Genomic DNA, 23253 nt, shown 5'->3' on the forward strand with positions numbered 1-23253 from the left:
TGTGAATTGGCTCTTCTGGGTTGCAAGTGACAGAAAACCTATCCACTGAGCAGAACGGGGAATGGGGGTTGGTGCTTGAGATGGAGATGCCACAGTGGGCAGCTTCAGGCCTGGCTGTATTCAGGTGTTTGGGCAACACTGCGGCCTGCCTCACCTGCAGTCCCAGGAGAGAGGCAAGGTGGCACAACCCAGCCCCGACCCTGGTGGAGTGAGGCCCCCCAGCACCCCCATGTGGTTGGATTAGCCCTGCCTGGGTATGTGGCCACCATTTAGGCCCATGGGGGGCCGTGGTGGCCAGGCCTGGAGCAGGAGCTACCTCATCCCTTGAATCCCCTGCTTCTCACTCTTCCTTTGCCCTCCCTGTGCCCTTGCCTGAGACTCCCCTCCCTCTCTCCCAGCCCCAAACTAATTTGGGGACCTTGAGTGGACCACTTTCCACATTCAGCTGGGCAGTCTTCCTGGATGGATTGCCGGCCCCACAGGGCAGAGTGTGGCTGCTCCCCAGAGAAAGGGGACTGGGGAGACAGGCCCATGTCCGACCATGTGTCTCACTGATGGGCAATTCAGAAAAAGGTGACCAGCCAGGTTTTCTCAGTTCCCCAAAAAACAAAAATGAGCTTTATTGAAGCAACAGTTTTCCCTCCCCACAGGCATCACTGGGCACGTAATGCGTGCGGAGCCCCAGGTGTAGCAGCTGTGCCAACGTCCCACCAGCCGCCTTGGGGTTATTCTACCAGTTTATATCTGGGGAAACTGAGGCCCAGGACTGGCTGGACATCCGGCTTGGTGGGAGTGGAAACCTGCCCGGAGCTGCTGGAGGCGCGAGCTGGAGTTGGACACACACACCCATACACACACCCACACACCCTGTAGTAACAGGAGGTGGGCGCTGGCAGAGGCAGACGGGGCAGAGTGATGTGGGGGGCCTGTGGGGCGCCGCCGGGGACCTCGGGCAGGGCGCGTCCCCCATTTTGAGATAAGGGTCCACCCGGCAACCTCCCCCGCCCAGGCCCTTATCGGCCCCGCTTGGGTGCCACCCGGTACCGCGCGGGCGCCGGCTCGCGTATCCCAGGTGGACGCCGGTGGGGGCGCGGCTCTGCAGGCTGGGGGTCCCCGCGCAGCGCCGCACCCCGAGTCCCGAGCCTTGGGGCGGGGCGGCGCAGGCGCACTAGGGCGCCGCGGGAAGTTCGAAATCGGCCGGGCGGGCGGCTGGGCGGGGGCTCGGCGGAGACATGGGCGCGGGGGCCGGCCTGGCGCGGCGGCTGCGGGCGGCGCTGCGGGAGGAGGAGCCGCGGTGAGGGCGGCGCCCGGGCCGGGCGGCGGGGGGTAGGGGGCGGGAGTCCCCATCTGACCCCGGTGTCTGCAGGGCGGTGGAGGAGCTGTTGCGCCGCGGTGCCGACCCCAACCTGCTGCTCCCCGACGGCGCGGCGGCCATGCACCTAGCGGCCGGGTCCCGGCGCCCCCGCGCCCTGCGCTGCCTCGGAGCCCTGCTGCGGGCCGGCGGGGACCCCAACGCGCGGTGAGGAGGGTCGGCTTCTCCGGGGTCCGAGGAGTCCCGGGGAGGGGGGTCCCAAGGCCAAGGGCGGGGCCGGTGCCCGGGGATGGGGTCTTGTGGAGAGAGCCTGGGGGTGCTAGAGGGGGCCAGGGCGAGGGAGGCGGTTCAGTCCCGGACCGAGGGCAGGGCGGCGGGCTGCGCTGGGACCGAAGAGTGGGGACCCTAAGTCCCAGATCCGCGGGCGGGGAGGCTGCAGGGTCAGAAGGCAGAGGGGTGGGCCCGGCCCGAGAGCCGGGGTCTAGGTGTTCCCCGCTGGAGAGCAGACCTGGGGGACTCAGGGCCCAGCCCCGGCCTCCAGGGCAGCGATCGGGGTCCCTGCGTGAGGGCGGAGGCCGTGCTGACCGGTGCGCCCCGGCCCCCCCCAACCCCAGGTCGACCGAAGCGCTGACACCGCTGCATGTGGCCGCCGCCTGGGGCTGTCGTCGCGGTCTGGAGCTGCTGCTCAGCCACGGAGCGGACCCCGCCCTGCGCGACCAGGTTGGGGGGCTGGCGGCCAGGTGGGGGGTTGCGGCGCGAGGTGGGGACCCTGGGAGGCCAGGTGGGCTGTGCGATGCCCAGGTGGGGGGGCTGCGCGGGCTCGGCAGGCGGGAGGACGGGCCGAGCGCGCCCCCTGCTGACCGCGCCGCCGCAGGACGGGCTCCGCGCGCTGGACCTGGCCGTGGAGCAGGGGCACCAGGACTGCGCGCGTTTCCTGCGGGCGCTGGAGACGCGGACCCCGACCGGGGCGGAGACCCAGGTGCGCAGGCCCAAGCCGGAGCCTGGCGGTGAGTGGGCCTGTGCGGCGGCTTCAGTGTCTCTGCCCCTGGAACCCAGGCTTCCCGCTTTTTCTGCCTCGGCCTGTCCCTCCCGCGGCCCCTGCTCTCTGATGCCCTCCCTGCGCCACTCCAGGCCCAGGCCCCCGGAAGAAGCTGCTGGATCCCCACCCCTATGGACCTTCCTATGTGACCCTGGACTCCAGAGTGCTGCAGGCCCAGCGGGGTGAAGGGGACACCAGGGCCAAAGGCCTGGAGGCAGTACTGGGATCCCCCAGCCTCCCTGCTCCCCAAGAGCTTGCCGACAGGGCTGGGGGCTTAGAGTGCCCCCCAGAGCTCTCGGACACCAGCTCTGATGCCACCTTTCTCACAGCCCTCGAGGTCTCTGGATCTGAGGGTCCAGCCCCCAACACGGCCCCCTGGGCCAAGACCACACATGAGTCCCCTCCCCATATCTGTCCCACCCAGAGGGGGCCAGAGTGTCCAGGCACCCCACAGCCGGCATATGGAGCCGGAACTCCAGGCGAAGAGGCCGAACTGAACACCTGCCTGCAGGCCCTAACATTGGCCTCCCCAGATGCCCACGGCTGTGAGCCCGCGGTCCTCCTGGACAGACCTGCCCAGAACCCCCCATGGGAATCCCCACCTGGACTACCTGACCTCCACTTCATAACAGACGACGAGAGGTCCATCGACAGCGATGTGGCCGCCCTCTGGCTGACCGAGGACGAGGGCAGGGACCCTGTCCCTCCTTGCTGGCAGTCACCACTCCCCACCATGTCCAACCTAGAGCTGCCGTGGTGTCTCCAGGCGCTCAGGGAGAGGCCTGACCCAGTCACACCCTCCACCCGATGTTATAACCTCCAGCGACTGGAAGAAGCGAAAGCTGCCCCTGGTTAGTCTCTTCTGGACCTGGACAGGTCAGGGGTCCCCTCACACCCCTAGCTCTTTGTTTCCCCTCTGGGAAGACTCCCTTCCTCCTTCTCCCCTGTCTCAATTTCCCCATCTAGGTCCAGATTTTTCAGGGCACAGCCCAGAGCTAGCCGAGGCGCTACAGACAGGCCGTATCCCAGATGCCCAGGCCGATGAGGACACTCTTGCCCGACAGTTTGAATGGCCTGATCCCACCAGGAGGTGGCGGGAGGGGATAGTGAAGTCCAGCTTCACCTATCTGCTGCTGGATCCCAGGTACTCAGAGTAGAAAGGACCCAGAGGTGGAAGCTGGACACAGCTAGAGGGGCTCTTATTTGCTGTGTGGCCTTCAAAAAAGGATTGGCTCTCTCTGGTCATAAAGCCATAAAAGGCAGTTGGATCCAATTTGAGCTGCTGAGTGACTACAGGGAGCAGCCACCCTTCTCTGGCCCTATATCATGGGGTCATGGGCTAGGGGTTCCAGTGTCTTTGTGATTTGGGGGACTGTTTGCGGCATTACTCTTCTTGTCACTTTTCCCTCTCTGAGCCGCCCCCTTCATCCAGGGAGACCCGGGACCTGCCCGCCCGAGCGCTCACCCTGAGCCCAGCCGAGCGCCTCCAGACGTTTGTCCGCTCCATCTTCTACGTGGGCAAGGGGACACGGGCCCGGCCAGATGCCCACCTCTGGGAGGCACTTGGCCACCGGGGGCAGCCAGGGAAACAGGTCTGAGGGCGAGGGGCGAAGCCATGGCAGGCAGGGGTGGGTAGAGGAAGGAGGGGATTGGGAGCTGACCCCTGACACTGACCCTGCCAGGCCCCCCAGGCCTGCCCCAAGTTGCGCCGGATCCTGGACATCTGGGCCAGTGGCCGTGGCGTGGTCTCCCTGCACTGCTTCCAGCACGTGGTCGCCGTGGAGGCCTACACGCGGGAGGCGTGTCTCGTGGATGCTCTAGGTGGGTGCCTGGATGCGGGGGGGCTCATATCAGGAGGACACTTGATCTGCTAATTCCCTCACCCCTTCCTCGGGACTGTTCATTCATCCAGTGAGCAATTATTGAGCACCAGATGTATACCTGCACATGCAAATCTTTTGCACCACTGGTTTATCCCCACTCGAGGGTATCACACAATGTGTTTCCCTGTCCCCAGAGCTGTGCCTGTCACTCAACCCTTACTCTCCCCAGGGATCCGAATGCTGACCAACCAGAGGCAAGGACACTGCTACGGAGTGGTGGGGTGCTGGCCGCCCGCCCGGCGCCGGCGACTGGGGGTACATCTGCTGCACCGCGCCCTCCTGGTTTTCCTGGCGGAGGGCGAGCGAGAGCTGCGGCCCCAGGACATCCAGGCCCGTGGCTGAGGGTTGGGAGTCAGCCGGTAAGGCTGGGTGGAAATCAGAGCGTCTCTCACCACCGCTCCAAAAGGCAGAGCTGTTGTGGGAGGTGGGCGAGCACCAGAAGGCACTTTGAGACATTCTGGTGCTGAGGCTGTTTGGTCCTTTCTGGGTGGAAAGAGTCTACCTTTTTATCCTAGACATGGCGGGGGGGGGGGGGTGCATCTGGGCCCACCTTGTAGGATGGTCTGGATTCTCCTTGGATACCCTCACAAGGAATCTGCCTGGCCCAAGAGCTGGTCCCGCCACCCTCAGCTCTGAGACCCCCAGAGCAGTATCTGTGCCTCAGTTTCCTCAGTTGTACACTGGGATAGCAGGATATCCTACCTCAGGGGTTGTGAGGATTAAACGAGGTCATATGTGTGACACCCGGGCTCAGAGCTGGCACCTGGCCAAAGGGGTCCCTGTGGCCCAGCCCAAAAATCTCTCAGGACAGGGGTGGAGGGGACTTCCAAGGGGCAGGCTGTATGCCAGGGTGGGTGGTCTGGGGTCTGGGGTGGGGGCCCAGGGCTTAGGGTTTGAGGGGCCAGTCCTGCTTCAGAACTGTTGTGAACCTGAGCCCATTTCTTCCACCATAAAGCAGGGTTCATCACCCCAAATTCCCAGCCATGTTGAGACGTGAGACTATTCCCCTGTACACAGAGCTTCAGTGACCCAAGCCGCTCAGCCTCAGGAGGTACTGATGCCCAGTTTGGGAAGAATCATTTCAATTTTCTAGAAGAGTCTTCTTCACAGCAGCCAGCCCAGCAAACCAGGTCCCACAGAGGTTGGCTGTAGGCTGGGCATAGGTGCCATCTGCCCAGACCTCCCCCACTGCTGAGCTCCCCAGGCTGCTCTACGGGGACCCCAGTATTGTAGGCAGGACACAGCCTCTGGGGTGGCTGCCATCTCTCACTTGTATCTGAGTCTAAGCGCCTTCTCGGTCAGCTTCTGTTTCCCCCATACATCCATTCTCCCTATAAAGCAGGAGCTATTAAAGAAGCGCGGCCCAGCCCAGAGCATACCATCAGAGAGGACCCCATGGCCCCCCAAAGTCCCATGAAGAGAAGGAATTGAATCTAACAAGCCTTTCCCGCCAACACTAGGGAGTGGAGACGAGTCCCTGGCCGGGTGCAGGCCATGCTCTGAACAGGGGCTCACAAACCAGCAGGGAAGGGGCGGAAGAGTCAGTAATCAGGGGGACAGCCCCTTCCTCTCCCCCCACGGAAACCACAGATGGACACATATTAGCAACCAGGACAGGGGAGGCAAGATGCTGGCTTGGGCAGGACAGGCCTCCAGCCAGACGTGGAAGGAAATGAGGCGGAGTGATGCGAAATGGGCAACATCCTCAAGACGAAAGCCCTCCTAAACCAAGCTGGAAGGAAAAACGGGGTTAGACAGAGGTGCAGCCTCGCCCAGCACGGTGGGGTGCTGCCAGCAGGAGCCCATCAGCCTATGGGTGTGAAGCACAGTTACCAGCCCTGGTATACCACTGCTGCCCAATTACAGCAGTTCTAAATGCCAGGATCCTCACCTAGACCTACGGGGGACCGGAAGCTCACTACCTGACCACCTGCTCCCCTGCTCTGGGCTTACCACCCAAGCACCCCCTGCATTCTGGGGAGGTGAGTAGGGGGCGCAGGGAGCTGGTAGGGAAACAGGCTCCGACCCACCAGGCCCTTCCCTGCGCGCAGCACCGGTTCAGAGGCTACGATTGTCACTTTTTATTAAGTTACAGGATGAGATGTGCAGGTTCGCTGGCGCCTGCCCCTTTCCACCACGTTTGGGCGACAGTAGCCCCCAGCCCCGCAATGAGGGGTGGGGGGGAAGGACAGCACGGGGTCCACGTGGGCCCCAGGATCAAGCGCGACTGACACGGAAGACAGAAAGCGGGGTGGGGGGTGGGGGGTGGGGGGGCCTGTCTCCGCCGTGGCGTTTTTTTTTGGGGGGGGAGGGGTGAGTGGGGGGGGGGGCTTCTGTACAAGGTCATCCTCTGCGGAGGTTCTGGTCACGGGCCGGAAACCACACGCTGGGCGGGCGCGGAGCGCAGCGTGCCACGCCCCCGGCTCCCCGACGCCCCGCCCCGCCGGCCTGGGGGCGTCTCCCGGCCTGACCACGCTCACCGGGGCGAGCGGCCCCCACGCGGGGCCGCACCGCCGCTCCCGGCTGCCGCCTGGCCCGCGCAGCGACTGTCCAAGGGGTGCCGCCTCCCCGCACCTACTACTTCTCGGGCGCGGGCAGCGGCGCGGGCTCCGGTTCCCACAGCAGGAACTCGTGGAGCAGCGTGTTCACGGTCTCGGGGCACTCCAGCATCACCATGTGGCTGCCCTCATCGATGAGCTTCAGGAAGGCCAGGAGCAAGATCTGCGGGAAGTTCCTCCTGCTGTCTACCTTTCATCCGTCCCCTCCCACCCGCCGGGGAGCCAGGCGCAGGGCGCCCGCATCCATCCAACTGGCATTTATTAGGCGCCTATGACCTGTCTGCAACAGGATTTCCCTGCTCGGGTAGGGGCTGTTCTTTGTCGTGGGGTGTGGGGGGTCTGTCCTGGGCATCCGAGGGTATACAGCAGCATCCCTGGGTCCCACTCACCAGATGCCAGGGGCACCCCTGTCCCCAAGCTGAGGCAGCCAAAAACGGTCTTCCATGGCCCCACAATAAAAAAGCCCATTCCAACCAAAATAATCTCCCAGGTTGTCAGAGCCCTTTGGGGGTCCCTTACAGCTCCATAGCCTGCACCCCAGGAAGACACCTGGCGGTGTCCCCTGGCTCCCACCCCCGCCTCCCTGGCACCTGGGCCCAGGGCTACCTCAGCCATGCGCTGGTCCTCCTCCACCGGCACGAACTTGTCATGCATGCCATGGACCAGCAGGACTGGCACGGTCAGCTCGGCGTGGTACACCTCGTCCCCCTCGGGCCAGTACTGGCCGCTCATCATGGCCCGCAGCACGAAGGACGACACGTTGAAGGCGTTGCCCTCCTTCAGCAGCTGCTTCTCCTTGGCCCCTTGGCGGGCAAAGCCAGCCCTGGCAGAGGGAGAGGCATGGCCGGGAAGCCCCTGGTGCTAGCCCCCACCCCGTGGTAGCAGACCGCCCTTCCCTGCCCACTGCAGCCCCGGGAGAGGCTGGGAACCCTCCCCGGAGGGTGGCATGGGGACACTCACTTGAGGAAGCTCCAGGCCAGGCAGGGTGACAGGCAGTGCAGGACGCAGGTGGGCATGTTGAAGATGGAGCAGAAGCTGGGCTCCAGGGCCGTGGGGCCCCCACCGTTTATCATGATCACCTTGTGAACCAGGTCCGGGTACTCGTGTGCCAGGAAGGTGCAGAAGGAGACGCTGCCAGGGAGGAAGGGAGGGCGGGCGAAGGCTGGTGGTCAGCAGGGCAGAGGAAGGCCAGGAGCAAGAGCTGGGTGATGCCCTCCCCTCACCCCACAAGGCAGGTCCCTTGGGGTCCATGGGCATCTGTTGGGGGGGGGTTGGTGCATCTCGGATGCCCCCAAATTGCAACATCATCAACATCACATGTTTCAAGGAAGGAATTTTTTTGGACAGAGGAGCTGGCTCCAGAATTCTGATTGGATTCTCAAAGGCTCCATGATCCCCCCAAAAGGGAAAGAGTAATGATTTATTTCCAAGCATTGGGAAAGCAATCGATTAAATGATTGAAAGAACCCTTCAGCTCCCCAGAGAAGATCGCCCAGTTTCCTGCATAACTCTTCCCTGGAAGGATAAGCCAGCCACCCCACACGCCTCTGGGCGTGGCCCACCAGCCTGCCTTACGCCAGGTGGAGGGGTGCAGTCTCAGGGTGCCCAAAGTCCAGCTCATCATTCCCTCTAAAGCAGGGGTCGGCAAGCTTTTGTAAATAAAGTTTACAATTTGGTAAAATGGTATTTTGTAAATAAAGTTTTCCATCGGCACAACCACATTCATTCCTTTCTGGCTGCTTTTGTTCTACTGTGGCTGCAGTTGAGAAACTGTAGGGAAGACCTTGTGGTCAGAAGCCTAAAATATTTACTATCTACCCCTTTAAGAAAAAGTCTGTGGATCTCTGCAGTAAATAAAGCAAAGGTTCAATGAGCTTCCATCATCGAGCCACTGTGTAAACAGAGGCAGGACTCAGGCAGACCTGATCATGCCAGACTTGCTGTGTGCCCTTGGGCAGGTTGCTTGACCTCTCTGAGCTTGTCTCCACATCTGTGAAATGGTCACTGCACTGACCTCATAGCATTGTTGTTATTTAACACATGTAAAGGAGTCAACAGGAACTACCAGTTTGGGTGCTCATTTAATTGGAGGAGTCAGTTGGCATAAGCATTGACTTTTTGGGGAGGCTAACTAACCAAATAAAACCCACCCATGTTACCTCTGGACCCTGATTCCCTTTTCTGGGATATTTAAGTAACTTTTTTTTTTTCTTGTCTTATTGCATTGGCCAAACTCGCTAAAACAGTGGTTCTCAGTCTGGCTGGTTTTCCTTGCCAGTTGAGTGTAATGCTGCTTTGTAGTAGTTGGGTCCCACAGCCCAAAGCTTTCCTTCCATGGTGCCGGCTCTCAGTAAACGCTAGATGGAATTATCACCTTATTAGGGAGAACAGATAACAGCCATCTATGCCTTCCTAAACAGACTTTATGAGATTCCTACTAGCATTTCCTTGACCACACAGAGGGAACTATCAGCGCTCCCAATGTCTGAACTTCATCTAAGATCACACATCCACACCAGGGGCCATTTTGCTGGCTATGTGACCTTTTGGCAATGCCTGGAGACATCTTTTATTCTCATTCTCATCGCTCCTGGCTCCAGTGGGAAGAGGCCAGGGGTGCATGGAAAACATTGCAAAATGTGGCAGGTATTCATGGCATTTTTTCCAGGAGGGAAATGGCATTTGGTGTCCCCGTGGGGACCCCCAGCCCCCAGCCGCAGCCCCAGCCCGGGGCTCTCTCACCCGTAGGAATGCCCGATGAGCACATTCCGCTTCTTGGCATAGCGCTTGAAGATGGCGCGCATGTCCTCAGCCAGCGCGTAAAAGGTGTAGGCGGCCGCCACCTGGGGCACAGAGCTGGCCCCATGGCCGGCCAGGTCAGGGGCCACCACCTCGTAGCCCAGGCGCACAAAGAAGTCCAGCTGCTCCTTCCAGATGGCCAGAGAGCCGCCCACACCGTGGATAAAAAACAGCACCACATCCGCCTGGGCGCCCTTGCAGCTGGTGATGCGCTTCTCGCAGTCAATGTGGATGGTCCGCTTGGGGCGCCTGGCGCGGCGCCGCCGCCCACCACTGCCGCTGCCCGCGCTGCCGGGGCCCGAGCGGCCGTCGCTGCCCGCGGGGTCGGCCAGCTCCACTTCCAGGGCGGCGGGGGGCTCCCCGGCCCCGTTCTGCCCGTGCAGGAGGTCGGCCCGCGGCGCCCGGCCCAGGTTCTCCACCAGTAGCCGCCCGTTGCGGTACACGGTGATCCGCCGCTGGCAGCGCACCAGGCCCGAGCGGTCCCCCTGCTCCGGGTCCGGCGGCGGCGGCGGCGGCGGTGGGGAGGGGGCCGCGGCGGGGCCGGCGTGCTTCACCCGCAGCACGCGGCCCGGCTTGACCTCCACGAAGGTGTAGCCGTCGCTGGACTCCACACTCTCCAGGGGGCCCACGGCGTTGGGCTGCGCGCCCAGCAGGCAGCAGAAAATGCCATCCGCCACCCCTGTCAACATGGTGCGTCCTGGGAGGGAGCAGCAGCCAACTCAGGGACCAGGGGAGGGGAAGGCCTCAGCCACCCCAGCGCCCACCCGAGGCCACGTGGGGCAGGGGGGCCCAACTGGGAGACCCCTTCTCCAGCTCCGGCTTTGGGGTGCAGAGGCACCAGAAAGGTCCTTCTTTGAACTTGAGTTGGGAAGGGGCCAATGAGAAGGGCTAAGGTAGTTGCTGAGAGTCAGGGGGACTTCCTAGAGGAGGGGGCATAGTGGCAAGTTTGGTCCAAGCCCTGAAGACCACCCTCCCACCCCACCTTGGGTTTTAGGCAGTTGAGGCCTCCTAAACCCATTCATTCATCTACTCATTCATTCATTCATTCATGTATGCAATCTTTCATGAACTCACTTTCCCTAAGCCAGCATTTTCTAAGGGCCTCCTAAGGCATCCTGAAGGGTGCTGACCCCCAGTGGCTCTGCCCCTGGTCCCCGGAAAGTGACAAACGAGGGGGGACCCCATTCTCACTCAAGCTACTCATTTCAAGGGGTCTCCCAGAGCTCCCGCCTCTGGGGTGAGCCAAGCCTATTTCACAGAGGGGCAAGCTGAGGCCCAGATCCGTGGGGTGAGGGGCTGCTCCCTGTACCCCAGGTTGGTAGCCCGGATCTGGGGGGTTGTCATAAGAAGGCATAATGGTGGCCATGGGAACTGGGATGGACAGGCCTCTGGGGGCCTCCATGCTGCATCCCGGCCGCTTGGGCCCACCCACCCCCCGCCGTGTCCATGGCAACCGCAGGAGGTTACATAACGCGAGGGGGAGCCCCATGCAGTGCACCCCCATTGTCTAGGGCCTGGGGGCGCTGATGGAGATCCCTCCCCTCCTGGACCCCCAACCTGGGCACAGAGGGGTGAACGCACGCTGAAGGTGCAGCCCGCGATGGGCCCTCCACGAGCTGAAAGAGGGGGAGCAGCCGCGCCCCCCACCCCGGGCGGGGCCCCTACTCCGGGTTGCGGAGCGGGACGCAGATGCGAGGCGCCAGGCCCCCGCCTCTCGGGTGCCCGTGAGCCCCGCGGTGGGTTCTTAGCCGCCGGGGCTCCGCAGCTTCCTAGGAGCCTGGGCAAGGGCTTCGCGGGCCCCCCACCTCCGACACGGAGGCCCCGGGGACCCCGGCGCCCTCCGCCCCGGGCCCGCTCCCAGCTCACCTCATCGAGTGCCCCGGGGCCCGGGGCGGGGCGGAGAGGTCCCGGACGGAGAAGCCACCGTCGCCTGTGGGCGCCGTTTACATGGTGACGCGGGGTCGGGCGGGCGCGGGCCGGGGCGCTCAGCGCTGGGGCATCCCGCCGCCGCGATGCCAGCCGGCCCTTTAACTCCCTCCCTCGTGGGGCGGGACCGCGTACGGACCGGCGGGCGCCTACGCCAATCGCGGTTGCGCCCTGAGCTGTCCTACTTAGCTGACCAATCAGAGGCGGCGGCGCCGACCTGGGCGCGGGCTCTAGGAACTGCGGCCCCGCCCCTTTCGGGGGCTCACCGAGTTGGCGGGAGGGATTGGGCCTGCACCCAGGCAGAGAAGGGGTCGTAGTCTGGGGTCTGCAGGCTCCCCTGAAGGGCAGCCAGGTCCCTCCCATCGCTTTCTGGGGTCTCCTCAGCCAGCCCCTTTCTCGGAACTGCCCTATTTCCTCCGTTTTCGGGTAGGGAAACTGAGGCTCATAAAAGACAGGTCCTTGCACAAGGTCACAAGGCAAAGGGGCGGGGTGGGGGTGGGGGCAGAGGTGGGCCTTGACCCCGAGGCTGGATGAGGCCACGTCCCAGTAATTTGTATTTGCTCAAACTTTGAACCGTAAGTAAGTAGGGAATTGGGAGTTTCCCACACCAGCCTGCTCAACCGATGGCTGCTGATGCAGTGGAGGGGGCACCGGAGGGGGCAGCTCCGTGTTCCAGGCTGAGGCCCTTAGATAGCCACGGGTTCAAATCCAGCCCCTGCCCCTTGCTGGAAATGTGGTTTGGGGCCATCCACTTCACTGCCCCGAGCCCCCATTTATTTCTTGGTGAAGTTAATCCCTCAAGAGTTCTCTGTGAAGGTCAAGCAGTCAGCACTGGACCTTACATTCATCAAAAAAAATCATTGCAATGGCTGTCTGCTAAATGACGGCGCCGCGGTAGGGGCTCCAGAGGCCCGAGAGTTAATGGCTTCCTCGCCAGGAGCCCACTCCCTGCCCCTGGAATTTGCTGCCTGAGCTGGGTCAGGTCTTGCCTTCCCACTCAGGGCGCTCCTGGGAGACTGCACGGTTATTCATTCAGCAAACGCTCCCCACAGCTCTCTGGGCCCACCCCCGGCTGGGAGAGGCTGGGGCGTCCACCGGGAGGGACTCGGCCGCAGGTCAGGCTCTCACCGCCCTTCCCGGCCCCACCTGGGGCAAACACTCCCAGCCATGTAGGATCTCGGTTTGGCCAGAAGGAGAGACGAGGGTGAGGGGAAAAGGCAGAGGAGGGCACATGGGGAGGGTTTAAGAGGATGAGCAAGGGGACATCAGGCAGAGAGGAGGGTGTGGCTGCAACCCAGAGGTGTGTGTGTAGAGTGCCTCACGTGCCTGCCCCAGTTGCTGGACATTTTCCCCTGGGGCAAGAGGGAGCCACGGAGGGTGAGTGACAGGGGAGGGGCTCAGATCTGAGTATCAGAGCCAGAAGGAGGGCAAGACCGGCAAAGATAAACGTGCGGCCCGTGCACCTTACCACCGAGATGCTGATGCCCTGGGGAGAGGCAGGGACCACGCCAAGGACACCCAGCCAGCTAGATCTCGGGCCTCCTGGGCTCCCCGCCAAGGGGCGGAGACTTGGCAGGGGACAGAGAGAAGCTGCCAGCCAGCTGAGTGCCATCTGCCCGGCTCCCGCTGGGGGTGGGCGGTGATCAGACCAGCCGTTTCCTGCGGCTACCACCAGCTGCGCCACGGCCACCACGGGGCACCCTCTGGAGGGCGACAGAAGGAACTACAACTCCCAGCATACCCCACCTCGGGCATAATGCGCATGCTCAGAAGGCGCCGCTCTCGCGCCACCTTTCGTTTACCCGAAGAACTACGTTTCCCTGCAGGCACGGACGCCGGCTCCTTTGATGCGCAGGCGTGGAACTACAAGTCCCGGAGGCCTCCGCGGCAAGGCCTCCGCCGGAGGAGGAACTACATTTCCCAGAAGACTTCGTTCTGCGGCTGCGGCACCGCCGTCGGCAGCGACGGCGTTGTCCCGGCGAGACATGGCTTCCTTGGCGGGTACTCTGGGTCGCCTGTGGGGCCGCGGCGGTAGGTCGGCGGCGCTGCTGGGGGGCAGGTGAGTACCCAGGGGAACCGTTCCCCAGATTTAGGAGTGAGGCGGTGTCGGGCTGGCGTGGGCTGTCCCCCACCGTGACGCCGCCGGGGCAGGAAATTGGGGGCTCAGAGAGGTTGTGTGCCGCGCCCGAAGTCACACAGCAGCCCTGCTGACGTTTTTCTCTGTCAATCTGCCCCAGCACGTGGTTCCAGCCTCGGGCCTGGCTGGGGCTCCCGGACGCCTGGGGCTTCCCGTCTCTGCAGCAGGCCCGGGGCAAGGCGCGTGGGAACGAGTACCAGCCGAGCAACATCAAACGCAAGCACAAGCACGGCTGGGTCCGGCGTCTGAGCACCCCGGCCGGCGTCCAGGTCATTCTTCGCCGCATGCACAAGGGCCGCAAGTCGCTGAGCCACTGAGGGTGCGATGCTGCCGGCGGGACCTCCAGTAAAGGGTTTTTCCTCGTCTGGGGAGCGGGGACAATCCGAACATGAGTGCTCCCCAGAGTACGGGGTGGAGATTTGGGGTGGGACTGGAAGGGCGAGAAGTCTTTCCGCTTTTGAACTAGGCAGAATTTCAAACATTTACAATGACCACAGACTGGAACAGTGAATTTCAACGTACCCAGTACCCCCGTGGCCCCCAACTATCGCCACCCATGACCCATCCCGCCGCCCCCAGTGTTATTTTGAAGCGAATCAGGCATCGTTTCTTTTGTAAATATGTCACAATGCATCTAAGATGACGCTTTAAAACGTGACCTCAAAGCTTCTCACACCTAAAAAAAAATAGCAATAATTCCTTAATATCATTAAGTGCCTAATAAATGTTCAAATTCCCACTTATTATGTCATAACTTCCACAGGGTGCCAAGACCAGTGGTGGTGGTGGGGGAAGCGCGGTGTCCCGAATCCTCCACCTGCCCACCGCGGATGGGTTGTGTGGCACAGGGGAAGGCTTTGCCTTTCTGAAGCTCACTTTGCTCTAAATGAGGTTTTGTTTCTCTCCTTTGCTGTATCATTCCTGGGGTAATAACACTGCCAACAGCAGGTCCCGCTTAAGTACTTAACATCAAGGGTGCCTGCTGGGTGCTGGGTGCCCAGTCCTTGTCCTCGAAGGGCTGTCGGGATCGTGGGGGAGAGGTTTTGCACCCAAGCAGCTTAGACGCAGCGGGACAGGACTGTGGGAAGCTCGGGAGGTGCCAGACTTGGACTTGGGAGGAATTTGGTTAAGGAAGGCTTTCCGGAGGAGGTAGTAGTGGCTGGGAAGGCTCAGACGTGGGAGGGACTGTGCAGAGGTCAGGACGCATGTCGTCGGGGGAGGATGGAGGGGCCTGGAATTCGGGACCAAGTTGCTCGGACTGGATCCCCCCGGCACTGGAGAGCCGCGGGAGGTGTTTGCGCCAGAGGGTCTGCGTTGTCCTTTTTTTTTTTATTAATTAAAAAAAATTAACAGACAAAACATTTAGATATCATTCCATTCTACATATACAATCAGTAATTCTTAATATCATCACATAGTTGCATATTCATCATTTCTTAGTACATTTGCATCAATTTAGAAAAAGAAATAAAAAGACAACAGAAAAAGAAATAAAATGATAATAGAAAGAAAAAAAGACTATAGATATCATACCCCTTACCCCTCGCTTTCATTTACCACTATTTCAAACTGAATTTATTTTAACATTTGTTCCCCCTATTATTTATTTTTATTCCATATGTTCTACTCTTCTGTTGATATAGTAGCTAAAAGGAGCATCAGACATAAGGTTTTCACATTCACAGAGTCTCATTGTAAAAGCTCTATCATTGTTCAATCATCATCAAGAAACATGGCTACTGGAACACAGCACTACATTTTCAGGCAATTTCCTCCAGCCTCTCCACTACATCTTGAACAACAAGGTGATATCTACTTTAATGCATAAGAATAACCTCCAGGATAACCTCTCAACTCTGTTTGGAATCTCTCAGCCATTGACACTTTGTCTCATTTCACCCTTCCCCCTTTTAGTAGAGAAGTTTCTCTCAATCCCTTGATGTTAATTCTCAGGTCATTCTAGGGTTTTTCTCAGTCCCTTGATGCTGAGTCTCAGCTCATTCCAGGATCTCTGTCCCAGCGTTGTCCATTTTTGAAAGATCTTTAAGCAGCCGGGGAGGAGATTAGGACCCCGAGGGTCAACGGCCTGTGTCTTTTGGGGCTGCGGCGGAACCGGACGCGAGCACGAAGGTGTCGGGTTCCCCAAGGGCGTGGACCACAGCTCCCAGGAGGCCCCGCGGCGTGGCCTCCGCCCACTTCCGGGTCTCCCTTCCCTTCGCTTTCAATCCCGGGCGGGGCTTTGTTGCCTCAACCGAACTAGACCGCGAGGGGTGGAGGCGTGGCGACCAATGGGCGCGTGCCACAGCCGGTCTAGCCAATAGGAGCGCGCGGAGGCCTGGCGCCTAGGGGCGGGGCCCCGGAGTGGGCCAATGACCGGGGGCGGCGGCGCCATCAGTGTGGGCTGTGCGGTGGTTGGAAGTTACTGTGCGGCGGCGGCTGAAAAAGCGGCTGTAGTGGCGGCGGTGGCGGCAGCTGAGGAGGCGGCGGCGGCGGCGAGGGAGGGAACAGAAGATGGTAAGTGCGCCCGCCGGGTCGGTCCTCTTCCTCCACCCAACAAAATGGCGCCGCGGGCCCACCCTTCTCTCCTGTGGCCCCCGAGGTTTCTCTCCATCCTGCCCTCCGGACGGCCCCGCCCCCCCACGCTACCCTCTGACCTTCGACCCCCGGGCCCTGCCGCACACTTCCATGTGGCCATGCCTAGACTCCAACTCCGACCCCTGACCTCATCTAGGCTTCCAGGCCCTGACAACTCATTCGTTTCCGGGTCGCTGCCCCCTCCCCCCCGGAAGTCGCTTCCAACGGGGATGGGGTCCCCTGAGACCCCCGGCTCTGGGCTCGTCCTGGCGCGCCGGGCCTGGGCCTCTCCAGTTCGAGAGGTTCGGTCCGGGCGTCGGGGTGGGGGAGGGGGCCGGACATCGCGACCTGCGGGGGCTTTGTCCCCAAAGGAAGTGCGACATTGTGGGCAGTCCTGAGGCCCCAACCACACCCCCGCCATCCCCATCCCCTTAGGAGAAGGCAACTTCATCTTTCCTCGTCCCAGACCCCCTCCTGGTTAACAGGGATAGGAACCGCTTAGACTGTCACGAGGAGGTTTGTGACAGTTAGGGAACTGACGTAGTAAATGGTTCAGGGCCGTGAAGGCTCACGAGATGAGCCGGGTGCCTTGGGGCCCTGATCCCCTCCCTCAGCTGCTTCCTCATCTCCCAGCAGGGATGGTAAGAGTACTGACGGTGGCTCTGAGGTTTCAGTCCCTTCTCATGGACTTGGGCCCTGTGGTTTGGGACTGGGAGGGTTTTGGTTTCCCCTCGCGGCCTTAGCAGTGATGAAGTCCCTTCACCTTGGGCATCCCTAGGGCTGGCAGAGGAGGCCATAGGTTTTGTGAGGGCAAGACATGGGCACGTTGTCCCCACTCCAGGGTCTCAGGCTCACAGCCCAGCAGTCACAGCCTATGGGGTGTGCTGGGGCGGGCAAAGGGAGACTTGCTGTCTGGAGGAGGAGATGGGAAGATGGGTTCCAAGCCTGGGAGGTCCTCTGCCACCTCATCACCCAAGCCCGGGCTATAGGACAGTTCCCTGGGCTCTACCGCCCACCCCCGAGCACATCCTGCCTGTGTCCGCACCTCACTACCCCAGTCCCAGCACTGCTGCCTTCTGCTTGGATGCCTGCCCTGGCTTCCTCCTTGGCCTCCCTTCCTCCACTCCTGCCCCTGGCTGTCCCTAAGCCACCAGGAACCAGAGGGAGCTTCTAAAGATGTAAGGCAGCTCTTTTCTGGTTGCTGCGGCCCTAAGGACCATGAACAGCAAAGTGTTTCACCACACCCTCTACGAGACCTTGCAGAAGTCATGCACAGGGACCAGCGCAACAGTCCATCTGAAACAGTGGAGCTGCAGATCAGCCTGAAGAACGCTGACCCTAAGAAGGACAAACGGCTCTTGGGCACCATCAGGCTTAGTCTGCTCCCCCTTCCAAGTCTCTGTGTGTCCTGGGGGACCACAGTACTGTGATGAGGCCAAGGCTTGACTGTCCCCCATATGGACATCGAAGCCCTGAAAAAAGGCAACAAGAATAAGAAGCTGGTGGTGGAGAAATTGGCCAAGAAGTATGATGCCTTTTTGGCTTCTTAGTCCCTGGTCAAGCAGATTCCACTAACCCTGAGCCCAGGCCTGAGTAAGGCGGGTAGATTCCCTTCTCTGCTGACCCACGATGAGAATATGGTGGCCAGAGTGGGTGATGTGAGGTCCACAGTCAAGTTCCAGAAGAAGAGGGTGCTGTGCTAGCTGTGGCTGTTGGCCATGTGAAGGTGACAGACAACGGGCTTGTGTATAATATCTACCTGGCTGTCAGCTGCCTGGTATCTCTCCTCAGAAAGAATTGGCAGAATGTCTGGGCTTTCTTTATCGAGAGCACCATGGGCAAACCCCAGCGCCTATCCTAAGTCACAGCTCTTCAACCTGGTGTCATACGTCACTCTCTTGCAGAAAATACTCCAGGGGCCTCCCTCCCCTAAAGCCCTGCCCATCTCTGTGACCTCACTACCCAAGCTCTCCTTCCCCACTTCTGGGAGCTCCAGTCAGGTGCTGAAATCTTGGCTACCTTGGGGCCTTTGCACCTGCTGCTCCTTCTGCCGGGCAGGTTCTTCCTCCTGTGGCTTCTTCTCAGGAAGGCCTCTGCAGCTCTCCTCTCCGCCTGCCTGCTTTTCTCCTTGCTCTGACAAGGCTCTATGTGCCACCCTCACAGCGCCATGTCCTTGTGACCCCATGTGGGGTCTCGGATCTACATCTCTCCCCACACAGTGGGTGCTCGCCAAGGCCAGGAGCAGGGCTGTGCTGGCACCCGAGTTCCCTGGTGCCAGGCTTGGGGCCTAAGAACAACCTGCTGAGTGAGTGTAGCTGGCCGCATGGTCTGTTGCTGCACTAGGTTGGTGTGCCGGAGTGGGGCAGGTTGGAGGGCTTGGCTGTGCCTCCAGGGCCAGGGTTCCCCTGAGCCTGAGGGCTACTCCCTGCTACACAGGAGTAGGAAGCCCAACTCACCTAGTCCCCAAACAGGTGATGGGCAGGGACTGGACTTCCCTACCTGCCCCAGAGGGTGCTGAGAAATCCACCCTGAGTCTTGTCTGTCCTGCTTCAGGTCAGGAGATGGGCTGCCTGAGGCACCAGGCCCTTCCTACAGCTGGTCTGCAGGGGTCACACGTTGGCTGCAGAGGTTTGGAGCCCCTTGTTTCCAGGTGGCAGGTGCTGGCAGGTCCTGCTGTGGAAGGAGCCTGGCCTCTGAGGTGGATACAGTTGGTTCACATCAGTTCCAGAGGTTTTTTTGGCTGGGATGGCATAGCCTTGGATGAGTGACTCTTGACCTCTCTGTGCCTCAGTTTCCCCCACACAAGATGCACCCCTCCCCAGGCCACCCGGCTGACCCGCTGGCCTGAATACCAACAGTGCTGTCTCCTGCCTTCTGGAATGCACAAGCTCCTGGGATTCCTCCCTCCCTGAGGCCCAGCCCCCCAAGCATCCATGTCGCAGTTTCCTGGGGGTAGACAGGGCTCCTGTTGGCCCTCGTGCCTCCCTTTTTTTGTGCTTGAGGCTCAAAGAAGCACTAGCTCCTGCAGGGTCCTCGCCTTTCCTCATCCCTGGTCCTTCTCTTGGGCCGGTGCCAGAGTGTCACAGAAAAGGACATTCCAAGAGATAGGGTCGCCAACATGCTGCTGGCTCCCAAATAGCTGGGTGGGCCTGGAGTGGCCGCGCCCCTGCCCCAGGCAGCCAGGGAAGAGAGAGTGCCCCCCTCCTGGGCTTCACGGTGGGACTGGCAGGCTCCATGCCCTCCTCAGCAAGAGTCTCCCATCTCGGGGCAGGCCTGGCTGTCGCTCCAGATCTTTGGCAACTTGCGAGTGTGGAAGCCTCTGCAACATGGGCCAAAGGGGCTGCCACAGTAACTGCCCAATAGCCCTGCGGCACTTGGGCTGCAGTGGGGGTGGCTGGAGTAGGGTGCTCCTGGGTCTCTGCCCTACAGTCAGCGTGCTCTGTGACTTCAGACAAGTGGTCTGCCCTCTCTGAGCCTGTTTCCTCATCGGGGCCCGGGAACAGATGCTATGCTTCACTGATGTTTCCTCTGCACGGAGTGGTCTCCACACCTGGGAGACAGTTCTGGGTGTGCTCTGGAACTCGGAACAACGAGGAAAAGTGGGAAGAGGGAAAACAAGCCGATGCTTAGTTGATGTCTCGTCTGAGTTTTCATTTACCGTATTTGGTGTCTTCCAGGCAGATTTTTTGAAAGGATTGCCCGTCTACAACAAAAGCAATTTTAGTCGATTTCACGCTGACTCCGTGTGCAAGGCCTCGGTGAGTTTGTGTTCCAGAAACTGGGGGTGAGCTCAGAGGAGGCAGGTGGGAGCTGGGGCGGGGGGTCTTGGGGGAAGTGGAGGTGGAGCCCCAGGCCCACTGTTCTCTTTACCAGCCCTTGCCCTGTTCTCCCACAGAACCGGCGCCCCTCAGTCTACCTGCCCACCCGGGAGTACCCATCCGAACAGAGTAAGTGGCTCCCATGCCTGTGCTGCCGAGTCTCACCTGGGGCCAGCTAGGCTGGAGAATGGCTGTGGGGGGCACCAGGCTGGCCAGGCCCAGAGAGACGCCAGACAGCTCCTTGGGGCAGTGGGAATCCCAGCTTTCTCTGCAGCCTTCGTGGCCTCCACCTGCTGGCATCCCAGTCCAACCCCATGTGGGATCGGCAGTCCGGCAGTGCCCGTGTGGCCTGAGCCCCTGTGAGGGTGGATGTCCCTTGTGCTGATGCTGTGGCACAGACCCCAAGCGTCCCACCAGTTGGGGAGCAGAGGGTGGCAGGAACTCTGGTAAACCAGCCCAGCCTGGGTGGGCAGCGCAGGGTCACAGGGAAAGGCCCAGAGCCCACACTGTGGGAGGGTGCCCAGGCTCCCTTTTCATGCCGCTCTCATTTTATTGTAACTGAGCAAGGATCTGGACCCCGCTGGCTTGGAGTTTGTGGTCACTGGGGGCATGGTGTGTGTGGATTCGTGTTCTCATTCTCCTGGGCAGCCTACACAGAAGGGCTTCTCCGCGCCTGAGGCTGGGACCGCCACACCAGAGGGTCCCTGACCCCGCGGCCAGCTCAGGCCCCTCAGTGACTTTGTGCTTGGAAGAGACGGTACTGGGCTTCCAGAAATCCTGTCAGATTTGGGGTGCTGACTGAAATCCCAAGCAGGCTACTTGGTTGGGGATGTGAAGCCACAGAGGGGGCTGAGCTGGGTCTCTGCCAGCCTAGAGAAGGGTCTGTCCCTGGGCTGAGCACTCAGACATGCCAGGAGGCCAGAGAGGGGGAATTGCAGGCAGGGATGATGGTTGGGGTCCTGTAGCTGACTGCCTTGCTGCCTCTTGCTGCCTCTTGCTGCAACCTTCTTTGTCTCTCTTTTTCAGTCATTGTGACAGAAAAAACAAATATTCTTCTGCGCTACTTACATCAGCAATGGGACAAAAAGGTAAGGCTTGTGGGGTGTAGATGCTAGAACTGGGGGAAGGGTACAGCACCTGGCAGGGGTGGACATGGGTGGCTTGGAGAACTGGGCATTTTGGGTGGAGTCTTGAGGGCTGACTAGGAGTTTGCCAGGCACTCAGGCATTGGATGAAGGTTCCAGTAGTGGGAGCATCAGTGCAGAGGCCTCTAGGGCTCTGTTGCTTTGGGGAAGGATGGGATTTTTTGCTGGGCATCAAGGCCCTGCATTAGATTTATTTTCTCATCTAGGCTTTTTTTTGATGGTGAAATATACCCATGATAAAAAACCCATGTAATACAAAAGGGTGCAGTTGCATTTAAAGTCCCTCCTCCCTGCCATCCAGGACCCCTGGGGCCCTGCTGTTCCCGGAGGCAGCCTTTCTAAGACATGGGATGCACACATATTTATATATACATATGGTTACTTAGGGGGCTGGGGCCCCTCCTGGCCTTTCCCGCCCAGGCCCCCACAGCCACACACCACACCTGTGGGGAGGGGGAGGCTCCCAGAGCTGGGCCCTTCCTCTCCTGTGGCCCTGGGGACCTCCACTCTCCAGCCGGGCGGGATCCCTGCTGCTGCATCAGTTTTCTTGTCTGAGAAATGGGTGATGTGTGGCCGCCGTGCACCCTGGGTGCCTCCTCAGTGCACTCAGGTGCTGCTGGCCCTGCCGTCGGCCATCGGCTCTCGGCGGAGCTCGGGGCTCAGGACTCAGCTCTGTGGGGGCCTGTAGCCCCGTGGGGCCTGACCTCTGCTGGCTGAGGCCCTGCGGGGTGCGCTGTGGCTCACGGGCCCTCCCTCTCCCCCAGAACGCCGCCAAGAAGAGAGACCAGGAGCACGTGGACCTGGAGGGCGAGAGCTCGGCCCCGCCCCGCAAGGTGGCCCGGGCCGACAGCCAGGATATGCATGAGGACACATAGACCCCTCGAGGTGCCTCCTGTCGTGTGTCCACCCTCGCTGCGTGTAAGCCCGCCCGCCCCTCCTGCGCTGTCCCTTCCCCAGGAGCCACGTATTTATTTTCCTTGAGTTTTTATTTATGCTGTAAAGTGTACCGAGGAAGGGCTAACGTGGACGTCTGGCCCAGTGCTGACATGTCGGTAGATGCTTTTTAAAGGAACCCACACTGCTGTGTCCCTCTCCGCCCGTCTCTCTCCTCCTTGCAGACCAGGCTGTGGCTGCGGGTCGGGACAGGGGCCCTGGGTGGTGGGGCGGGCAGGGGCCACGGGCCTGGCCTGCGCGGACACCCTCCTCCTTGCACTGAGCTGGGAGCCCTGACCTTGGCCTGGCCTCACTTTGTGAGGAAACTTCCACGCCCAGACCCCCTCCGGCGTGCGCGAGGGGACCGGCTCAGCCCTTCGGGTTCCTTCCCACGTCGTTTGATCATGGACTAGTGCGGGCTCCATGTCCAACCCAATAAAAGGATCTTTCCTACCCGACCTTGCGTCTTTGCGCCCTCGCCAGGCCTCCTGTGCTGCTGGACCCGCTGTCCCTCCTCCCTTGGTAGGGGGCCACCCGGGACCAGGACCCCCGCGGGTGGAACTGCAGCAGACCCCGTTTCCAGCCCCCACGCGAGGCAATGCAGAGGCGGCATCTGGGCAGGTGGTCGGAGCGCAGGGGCGCACCAGGGCCATGGCGGGCCCAGCCCTCACCGCGCTCACTGGCGGCCCCTCAGCCAGCTGGACTGGGCTTGGAGCAGTGGCGGGGACGCGGCAGGGGCCGCTGAGTGTTAGGGCTCCAGAGGGGATACCAGGCTGGGAAGAGGGCACCTGCCTGAGTGTCACTGAGGAAGGCCCCACTGTGGGGTGTCGGGGTGGGGGGTGTCTCCGGAGGCTTAGACAGGCTGGGGCTGGCCTTGCGCGTCAGTCTGTCATGCACAGGGTCCTGGGTTCCTGTGGTCATTTGGCCGGCACAGGTGTGTGGCGCCTGCCTGAGAAACCTTGGGTCATCGTCAGCCATCGTCAGCCATTGTCAGCGGAAGGGTCTCAGAGCCCCTTCTGGGCTGGGCGGACTCCTCATTGGAAGGTGACAGGATGGGGTGTCATCTCCTGGGCCCCTCCCCTGGGTTCCCTAGGTCTCCCCTGCCCTCCGAGGGCCCATCCAGTGCCCT

General features: G+C 61.1%; 4 protein-coding genes and 1 pseudogene across 8 annotated transcripts; 4 read left to right on the plus strand and 1 right to left on the minus strand.

Annotated features, from left to right (window-relative positions):
- Positions 1–1232: 1232 nt before the first annotated feature.
- Positions 1233–6471, plus strand: ANKLE1 (ankyrin repeat and LEM domain containing 1). Its single transcript, XM_077119644.1, has 10 exons — positions 1233–1294; positions 1367–1519; positions 1927–2032; positions 2187–2319; positions 2444–3202; positions 3318–3495; positions 3784–3943; positions 4034–4172; positions 4404–4593; positions 5190–6471. The coding sequence occupies exons 1-9, from the start codon at positions 1233–1235 to the stop codon at positions 4574–4576; spliced, it is 1863 nt and encodes a 620-aa protein (XP_076975759.1). The 3' UTR covers positions 4577–4593; positions 5190–6471.
- A 285-nt stretch (positions 6472–6756) lies between these two features.
- ABHD8 (abhydrolase domain containing 8) lies at positions 6757–11629 on the minus strand. Of its 3 annotated transcripts, none has more exons than XM_077122031.1 (5): positions 11458–11629; positions 9535–10288; positions 7753–7923; positions 7399–7615; positions 6757–6955 (listed from the first exon to the last, which is right to left on the minus strand). In XM_077122031.1, exons 2-5 carry the CDS (start codon positions 10278–10280, stop codon positions 6812–6814), a joined length of 1278 nt encoding a protein of 425 aa, XP_076978146.1. In that variant the 5' UTR covers positions 10281–10288; positions 11458–11629; the 3' UTR covers positions 6757–6811. The 3 variants fall into 3 exon arrangements, with proteins under 3 accessions (XP_076978146.1, XP_076978145.1, XP_076978147.1); XM_077122030.1 differs by lacking the exon at positions 11458–11629 and adding an exon at positions 10783–11047; XM_077122032.1 differs by lacking the exon at positions 11458–11629 and adding an exon at positions 10666–11047.
- MRPL34 (mitochondrial ribosomal protein L34) lies at positions 11048–14397 on the plus strand. The gene is made up of 3 exons (XM_077122036.1): positions 11048–11179; positions 13344–13576; positions 13755–14397. The coding sequence occupies exons 2-3, from the start codon at positions 13365–13367 to the stop codon at positions 13969–13971; spliced, it is 429 nt and encodes a 142-aa protein (XP_076978151.1). The 5' UTR covers positions 11048–11179; positions 13344–13364; the 3' UTR covers positions 13972–14397.
- Positions 14398–15973: 1576 nt separating this feature from the next.
- DDA1 (DET1 and DDB1 associated 1) lies at positions 15974–22582 on the plus strand. Of its 3 annotated transcripts, none has more exons than XM_077122035.1 (5): positions 15974–16168; positions 19906–19986; positions 20124–20175; positions 21073–21134; positions 21956–22582. In XM_077122035.1, exons 1-5 carry the CDS (start codon positions 16166–16168, stop codon positions 22064–22066), a joined length of 309 nt encoding a protein of 102 aa, XP_076978150.1. In that variant the 5' UTR covers positions 15974–16165; the 3' UTR covers positions 22067–22582. The 3 variants fall into 3 exon arrangements, with proteins under 3 accessions (XP_076978150.1, XP_076978148.1, XP_076978149.1); XM_077122033.1 differs by lacking the exon at positions 15974–16168 and adding an exon at positions 16194–16530; XM_077122034.1 differs by lacking the exon at positions 15974–16168 and adding an exon at positions 16542–16869.
- On the plus strand, positions 16885–18089 carry LOC143650983 (large ribosomal subunit protein uL1 pseudogene; annotated as a pseudogene).
- Positions 22583–23253: the final 671 nt, after the last annotated feature.

The sequence above is a fragment of the Tamandua tetradactyla genome, chromosome 11 (genome assembly GCF_023851605.1).
Source record: "Tamandua tetradactyla isolate mTamTet1 chromosome 11, mTamTet1.pri, whole genome shotgun sequence".
Classification (NCBI taxonomy): Eukaryota; Metazoa; Chordata; class Mammalia; order Pilosa; family Myrmecophagidae; genus Tamandua; species Tamandua tetradactyla.

What these genes read in the sequence shown, in the direction of transcription:
- ANKLE1 (XM_077119644.1), top strand. Translation starts at nt 1,233, where the DNA reads ATGGGCGCGGGGGCCGGCCTGGCGCGGCGGCTGCGGGCGGCGCTGCGG. An exon ending in CTGCGGGAGGAGGAGCCGCG is followed by an intron (nt 1,295 to 1,366) that starts GTGAGGGCGGCG and finishes CGGTGTCTGCAG; the next exon opens with GGCGGTGGAGGAGCTGTTGC. An exon ending in ACCCCGCCCTGCGCGACCAG is followed by an intron (nt 2,033 to 2,186) that starts GTTGGGGGGCTG and finishes GCGCCGCCGCAG; the next exon opens with GACGGGCTCCGCGCGCTGGA.
- ABHD8 (XM_077122030.1), bottom strand. Translation starts at nt 10,993, where the DNA reads ATGGAGGCCCCCAGAGGCCTGTCCATCCCAGTTCCCATGGCCACCATT. An exon ending in CCTTGAAATGAGTAGCTTGA is followed by an intron (nt 10,289 to 10,782) that starts GTGAGAATGGGG and finishes GCTCCCTCCCAG; the next exon opens with GACGCACCATGTTGACAGGG. An exon ending in AGGACCAGCGCATGGCTGAG is followed by an intron (nt 6,956 to 7,398) that starts GTAGCCCTGGGC and finishes AACTTCCCGCAG; the next exon opens with ATCTTGCTCCTGGCCTTCCT.
- MRPL34 (XM_077122036.1), top strand. Translation starts at nt 13,365, where the DNA reads ATGCGCAGGCGTGGAACTACAAGTCCCGGAGGCCTCCGCGGCAAGGCC. An exon ending in GCGGCGCTGCTGGGGGGCAG is followed by an intron (nt 13,577 to 13,754) that starts GTGAGTACCCAG and finishes AATCTGCCCCAG; the next exon opens with CACGTGGTTCCAGCCTCGGG.
- DDA1 (XM_077122033.1), top strand. Translation starts at nt 16,213, where the DNA reads ATGGCGCCGCGGGCCCACCCTTCTCTCCTGTGGCCCCCGAGGTTTCTC. An exon ending in GGGCCTCTCCAGTTCGAGAG is followed by an intron (nt 16,531 to 19,905) that starts GTTCGGTCCGGG and finishes GGTGTCTTCCAG; the next exon opens with GCAGATTTTTTGAAAGGATT. An exon ending in ATCAGCAATGGGACAAAAAG is followed by an intron (nt 21,135 to 21,955) that starts GTAAGGCTTGTG and finishes CCTCTCCCCCAG; the next exon opens with AACGCCGCCAAGAAGAGAGA.